Below are 7,879 nucleotides of genomic sequence, written 5' to 3' on the forward strand. Positions count from 1 at the left end.
TATATAAGTTAGAGCCTGCTCTCAATAAAGAGAAGATTTCTGCTATCACTCACATTGAGTAGGACTGATTTCTTCCCACCCAGCTGAGAATCGGACCCTGGGTTGATCGCCGCATGAAGTAGGCTTGGAGCTGGTTGTTCAGGCTTCGAGCCTGGGTGTTTCAGACTTAGAGTCTGGGTTGCAGACTTCGAGTCTGGTTTTTCAGGCCAAGAGCCGACAACTTCGCGGCAGCGTGCCACGCAGGGAGGAGGAAGGGGCTCGGCCGCCACCAGCCGTGTGCCCCAGCGTGGCAGCTCCTCCCCGCGCTCGCTCAGCCGCCAGAAAAGGGCTGCCCTGGGCCAGCACTGGCATCCGCCGCTGGCCCTCAGATCCTGGGCACTGCCCCCAGCCTAGAGCTGCTGCTGCCCTTTAGCTGAGACAGCAGCAGCACAGGCTGGGCAGGGGGAGAAGCTGGTGTGGCCAGGGGACGCTGCCACAGGGAGGGACAGGAGACAAACAGCCCTGGACTGTCCTGCCTGGCAGGAGGGAGGGAGTGCCGGCTCTGCAGATTGGTCCAGGCCAGGCTGAGCAATGCTGGGGCTGCTATAAGAGCTCTGCCTGTGCCAGGCTCTGCCAAGCCCTGCTCTGGTGCCTTCTCTTCTAGGAACAGGGTAAGGCTGCGAGCGCTTCTCCTGCTGCTGCCCATTTCCAGCCCGGGCCCCTCTGCCTCAGGGGCTCCCCTCTGCTGCTCTCTCTCAGTCTCTGTCCTCTTGCAGAGCCCGTGCCAGCTCGTGCCAAGATGTCCTGCTCCGAGCTGTGCCCACCAAAGGCCAGCGTGGCCGTGCCCCAGCCCATCGCTGAGAGCTGCAACGAGCTGTGCGCCCGGCAGTGCCCCGACTCCACGGCCTTCATCCAGCCGCCCCCCGTCGTCGTCACCTTCCCCGGCCCCATCCTCAGCTCCTTCCCGCAGCAAGCCGTGGTGGGCTCCTCCGGAGCACCCGCCTTTGGGGGCTCCCTGGGGCTGGGGGGCCTCTACGGCGCCGGGGCCACGCTGGGCTCGGGGGGCCTCTGCACCTTTGGCAGAGCCTACGCTGCTCCCGCCTGCAGCCCTTGCGCTGTGCCCCGCTACAGCAAGAAGCTCTGGGACACCTGCGGGCCCTGCTAGACCCAGCCCAAGGACCCTCACACACCTCGACCTGTCACCTGCTCTCCCTCCTCCTCTCCTGCCCCTCTCCCCATGGCCACTCCTCTCCTCCTGCCCCGCTCTGCCCCTCCACCAGCATCCCACCGGGCACTGGCCTGGCTCTGCAACGGCTGCCACGGGGCAGAAGCCTGAGGGAAGCCCTCTCCTGAGAGCTGTGGGGACAAAGGGAATGTCTCTGCCTTCCCTGTCTTTCTGCACTGGATCTTTTCGTGTACTGCAATAAAGCCAACTGCAGCCAACTCTTGCCTCTCTGTGCCTTGTCTTTGAGAATATTGGAATGAGAGGATCTTTTTGTCTGGTGCCATTCACCCCTTGGGTGTCTGTTAGCTGATTGGAAGGCATTTAGGAGCGATTTTCTTAAAGATGAACTTATAGCATACTGTGATCACGTGTGGCTGTTGTATGATTTGGAGAGTGGGGAAAAGTGGCCCTTAAACGGGACATTGAATTATAATATCACCTTGCAGTTAACGGTATTTTGTAAAAGGAAAGGAAACGGGATGAGGTCTCATATGTAGATCTTTTGTCTGTGAGAGAAACCAGATGGGCGAAAGGAATTGGAATTGGCTGAACAGGCATGTAAGCAAATGCCATGGTGTAGTGGGTCTGGGACGGTAGTGATTTTCCACAGCAGCTCCTGCAGTGCTGTGCTTACTGTTGATATCAATATTATGACTACCGCTTGCACAACATCAGGGCTGTCCCTCCAGCATTCCTTTCCCCACCTTCACCAATAGCTGTGGGTGGGCATGATCTTGGGAGGGACTATGGCCAGGACAGCTGACCCAGGCTGACCAAGGAGATATTCCATACCATATGACGTCAGCTCAGTAATATAAACTGGAGGAGAGGAGCAGGAAGGGGAGGTGAGATTCATTTCTGGCCTTCCCAAAGCAACCGCTACGCGTACCGCAGCCCTGCTTCTCGGGAGGTGGCCGGACATCGCTGCTGATGGGAAGTGGAGAGTAACAGCTTTATCTGCTTCTGCTTTGCTTCCCGCGCGCGGCTTTGCTGCTTCTTTATTAAACTGCTTTTATCTCAACCCACGAGACTCCCATCTTATTTTCTCCCCTTCCCTGGCTTGCTGAGGAGGTGGGGGATAAAGCGGGGTGGTGGGCACCTGGCATCCAGCCAGGCTCAAACTACCACAGCCCTTTTGGAACCAAACAACAACCACAGTGGTTGCCCCAGTAGTGAAAAAGAAGCAGTGGATAAGGAGGTCAAGTCCATATCATCGATTAGTAAAGGGCAGAAGAGGAGGAAGAGGAAAGGCTAGAAGAAGAAACTGGTCCTTCGGTACGTAGATCAGGAGAAGGAGTGAAAGAAATCGAAAAGGAAATGGAAACTACTCGGTCCCTCACCTCGACAGAACTTAGAGATATGCGAAAAGATTACAGTCGCCAGCCAGGTGAGCGGATTGGTGCCTGGCTGCTCCGATGTTGGGATAACAGGGCTGACAGTCAGCAATTGGAAGGCAGAGAAGCCCAACAGCTAGGATCTCTTGCTAGGGACCGGGGAATTGATAGAGGCATTGGAAAGAAGACCTCAATTTGTAGTCTCTGGAAACGGCTCCTCTCAAGTGTACGGGCAAGATACCCATTCAAGGAAGACCTTGTAAATGCCCGAGGAAAGTGGACTAGAGCTGATGAAGGGATCCAATATCTAAGAGAATTAGCTGTGTTGGAAGTCATCTATGGTGATCTAGATAATGCCGAGGCCTCCACAGATCCAGACGATGTCCAGTGTACACGGGCCATGTTGAGAAAAGTGATTCAGAGTGCCCCAGCTACATATTCTAATATCCTGGCAATGGTGTATCATCCAGACATGGAGATACCAACAGTGGAGAGGATATCTTCTTGGTTACAGAACTATGAAGAGAGCCTCTGCACCTCCTCATCAGTGAGGGATGATGGCCTGACTGTCAGATCTGCCTCAAGAATTCAGTCATCCACTGTCCCGACCAGGGGAAAGGGAAGTCCCAGACGCAGGAGTACACCGCGAAATGAACTCTGGCTCTTTTTGCGTGGCCAAGGAGAGGATATGAGGAAGTGGGATGGTGAACCCACTTTTAAGCTGGAAGCGCGTGTACGTGAACTAAGGGGGAAGACAGCTGTTAGAAAAGGACCACCCAAGAGAGCTGTCAGCATAGTGGCTGCCAAAACAAAAGAGGACATCAACAGTCTCCAAGACATAGAAGAACTGCAACTACTTCCTTCGATGCCAACGAGGAGACTTCAGGTCTAAAATTGCAAGGATCAGATAGCGAATACTCTGATGAAGAACAGAAATAGAGGGTCCCTGCCTCCAGCCAGGAGGAGGAAAGGGATGACCGAATCTACTGGACTGTGTGGGTTCGATGGCCTGGCACATCAAACCCACAAAGGTATAAAGCCTTAGTAGACACAGGGGCACAGTGTACATTGATGCCATCAAGGTATAGAGGCACAGATTCTGTCTGGATCTCTGGAGTGACAGGGGGATGTGAAGAATTATCTGTATTAGAGGCTGAAGTGAGCTTAACAGGGGACAAATGGAAAAAACACCCCATTGTGACTGGTCCAGAGGCCCCTTGTATTCTTGGCATAGATTACCTCAGGAGAGGGTACTTCAAAGACCCCAAGGGGTATCGATGGGCTTTTGGTATAGCCACTGTAGATACAGAGAAAATCAAACAACTCTCTAATTTACCTGGCCTCTCAGAAGACCCTTTTGTTGTGGGATTGCTGCAAGTTCAAGAGCAACAGGTATCAATTGCTACCAGGACAGTGCACCGGAGGCAATATCGCACGAACCGAGATTCCCTGACTCCCATCCGTGAGTTGATTCATCAACTGGAGGCTCAAGGAGTAATTAGCAAAACTCATTCCCCATTTAATAGTCCCATATGGCCTGTGAAAAAATCTGAGGGAGGGTGGAGGTTAACAGTAGACTATCATGGCCTGAACGAAGTGACACCACCACTGAGTGCTGCTGTACCAGACATGTTAGAGCTCCAGTATGAACTGGAGTCAAAAGCAGCCAAGTGCTATGCTACGATTGACATCGCTAATGCATTCTTCTCAATTCCATTGGCAGCAGAGTGCAGGCCACAATTTGCCTTCACATGGAGAGGCGTCCAATATACTTGGAATCGATTGCCCCAGGGGTGGAAACATAGTCCTACTATTTGCCATGGTCTAATCCAAACTGTGCTGGAAATGGGTGATGCCCCTGAACATTTACAGTACATTGATGACATAATTGTATGGGGCAACAAGGCAGAAGAAGTGTTTGAGAAAGGGAAAAGAATAATACAGATTCTCCTAAAAGCTGGTTTTGCTATAAAAAGAAACAAAGTAAAGGGACCTGCACAAGAGATACAGTTTTGGGGCATAAAATGGCAAGATGGGCGTCGGCATGTGCCTATGGATGTTGTGAACAAAATAGCGACTATGTCTCAACCGACTAATAAGAAAGAAACACAAGCTTTCCTGGGCCTTGTGGGATTCTGGAGGATGCATATCCCAGGTTATAGTCAGCTTGTGAGCCCTCTCTTTAGAGTAACCAGAAAGAAGAACTGTTTTGAGTGGGGCCTGGAGCAACAACAAGCTTTTCAACAAATTAAACAGGAAATAGCTCGTGCAGTCGCCCTTGGGCCCATCCGTACAGGACCAGATGTGCAGAATATCCTCTACACTGCCGCTGGAGAGCATGGTCTCACCTGGAGCCTCTGGCAGAAAACATCTGGAGAAACCCGAGGTCAACCATTAGGGTTTTGGAGCCAAGGATATCGAGGATCGGAAGCCCACTACACCCCAACTGAAAAAGAAATACTAGCAGCATATGAGGGACTTCGAGCTGCTTCAGAAGTCATTGGCACAGAAGCTCATCTCCTCTTGGCACCACGTCTGCCTGTGTTACACTGGATGTGCAAAGGGAAAACCCCTTCTATACATCATGCAACCAGCGCTACATGGAGTAAGTGGATGGCGTTGATTACACAACGATCTCGGCTGGGGAAATCTAATCGCCCAGGAATCCTGGAAGAAATCATGGACTGGCCAGAAGGCAGAGATTTTGGAGCATTGCCTGAGGAAGTAGCTCGCGCCCAAGAGGCACCACCATATAATGAACTGTCAGAAGATGAGAGGCATTATGCTTTGTTTACTGATGGATCCTGCCGCGTGGTAGGAAATCATCGTAAGTGGAAAGCTGCTGTGTGGAGTCCCACACGACGAGTTGTTGAGGCCACTGAAGGAGAAGGTGAGTCAAGTCAGTTTGCTGAAGTGAAGGCTATCCAACTAGCTCTAAAGATTGCAGAACGAGAGAAGTGGCCAGTACTCTATCTTTACACTGACTCCTGGATGGTGGCTAATGCTCTATGGGGATGGCTACAGCAATGGAAGAAGATCAACTGGCAGCGCAAGGGTAAACCCATCTGGGCTGCTGCATTATGGCAAGACATTGCTGCTCGGGTGGAAAATATGACTCTGAAAGTACGTCATGTAGATGCTCATGTGCCAAAAAGCCGTGCCAATGAAGAAAAATGGAACAACCAACGGGTAGATAAAGCTGCTAAAATTGAACTAGCTCAGGTAGATCTAGACTGGGAGCGTAAAGGTGAGCTATTTATAGCTCGATGGGCCCATGAAACATCAGGACATCTGGGAAGAGATGCAACATATAGATGGGCTCGTGATCGAGAGGTGGACTTGACCATGGAAGCCATTACACAGGTCACCCATGAATGTGAAACGTGTGCCGCAATCAAGCGAGCCACACGAATCAAGTCTCCCTGGAACAGAGGCCGATGGCTGGGTTTTCAGTATGGTGAGGCCTGGCAAATTGACTATGTTGGACCGCTACCACGAACACATCAAGGCAAGCGTTATATACTCACCATGGTGGAAGCAACTACCGGTTGGTTGGAAACATACTCTGTAAACCACGCGACTGCCCGAAATACTGTCTTGGGTCTTGAAAGGCAAGTTTTGTGGCGACACGGCACTCCAGAAAGAATTGAATCAGATAATGGAACTCATTTTCGAAATAATCTCATAAACTCCTGGGCAAAGAAACATGGCATTGAGTGGATATACCACATCCCCTATCACCCACAAGCCTCTGGAAAGATTGAGAGATATAATGGGTTAGTAAAGACCATGTTGAGAGCACTGGGCAATGGGGCATGGAAGCAGTGGGATAAAAATTTAGCAGAAGCCACTTGACTGGTCAATAGCAGAGGTTCAACTAACCGTCCTGGTCCTGCCCAAACAAAACCACTACATACTGTGGGAGGAGATAAGGTCCCCGTAGTGCACCCAGGGAAATGGCTGGGGAAGGCAGTATGGGTTGCACCTCCCACGGGAAAGGGCAAACCCATTCGTGGGATTGTCTTTGCTCAAGGGCCTGGGTGTACTTGGTGGGTGATGAGAAAGGATGGGGAAACTCGATGTGTACCTCAAGGAGACTTAACCTTGGGGGAAAAATAACCTGTTATGTGAGTTATCTGTTGTAGATGAACTTTGCAAGAAAAAGCGGACAAGTGGACAAACCAAGCCGGTGCTGGTGCCCAACACTGAACATACTGTTTCCCCTGGCCTGGATATCCATCTTGATAGATGAGACAGAAGTTATGACCTGCTCCAGTGAACATCTACAGAGGATGAAAGGCATAGGAATGTTGTTTGTTTGTTTGATGCAAGATGCAATACAAGAATGATGTTTGTCTGTTGAAGAGTGGGGGTACTGGTTAATGAGAGTGTATAAGAACGTATATGGCTTGTTAAGATGGTTTGTCTGAGCATGACATAAATGGTATGGAATAAGGGGTGGAGACTGTAGTGGGTCTGGGATGGTAGTGATTTTCCACAGCAGCTCCTGCAGTGCTGTGCTTACTGTTGATATCAATATTATGACTACTGCTTGCACAACATCAGGGCTGTCCCTCCAGCATTCCTTTCCCCACCTTCACCAATAGCTGTGGGTGGGCATGATCTTGGGAGGGACTATGGCCAGGACAGCTGACCCAGGCTGACCAAGGAGATATTCCATACCATATGACGTCAGCTCAGTAATATAAACTGGGGGAGAGGAGCAGGAAGGGGAGGTGAGATTCATTTCTGGCCTTCCCAAAGCAACCGCTACGCGTACCACAGCCCTGCTTCTCGGGAGGTGGCCGGACATCGCTGCTGATGGGAAGTAGAGAGGAACAGCTTATCTGCTTCTGCTTTGCTTCCCGCGCGTGCGGCTTTGCTGCTTCTTTATTAAACTGCTTTTATCTCAACCCACGAGACTCCCATCTTATTTTCTCCCCTTCCCTGGCTTGCTGAGGAGGTGGGGGATAAAGCGGGGTGGTGGGCACCTGGCATCCAGCCAGGCTCAAACTACCACACATGGAAAGTAAAGAGTGCGGAGGCTCAGGGGAATTGTTCAGCCTGCACATCTACCAAAACCTGGTTTAAACATTTGGCTACGAAACAAAAGGAAGAGGAGCGTGATAACACGGCTCTAGAATTGGACACAGCCCCATCTGCCCCCACAGCTCCCATTCCAGTATAACCCCTCTTCCGTCATCATCTGATTTTAGACCCGATTCAGAGGCTGACGGTCCAGCGGGGCGATCGGCATCAGAGCTTGGAAATTTGGGTCCTTGCCCGGACTGTAGTGGATTGAGACAAGAGGAGGAATCAGATTCAGATTGGTCTACAGCCA

General features: G+C 51.2%; 1 protein-coding gene across 1 annotated transcript; it reads left to right on the plus strand.

The window, feature by feature from the left end:
• The first annotated feature begins 744 nt into the window (after positions 1 to 744).
• LOC133627053 (scale keratin-like) lies at positions 745 to 1,144 on the plus strand. The gene has a single exon (XM_062010078.1). The coding sequence runs from the start codon at positions 779 to 781 to the stop codon at positions 1,142 to 1,144; it is 366 nt and encodes a 121-aa protein (XP_061866062.1). The 5' UTR covers positions 745 to 778.
• The last annotated feature ends 6,735 nt before the right edge of the window (positions 1,145 to 7,879 follow it).

This window comes from Colius striatus, chromosome 17 (assembly GCF_028858725.1).
Source record: "Colius striatus isolate bColStr4 chromosome 17, bColStr4.1.hap1, whole genome shotgun sequence".
Taxonomy (NCBI): domain Eukaryota; kingdom Metazoa; phylum Chordata; class Aves; order Coliiformes; family Coliidae; genus Colius; species Colius striatus.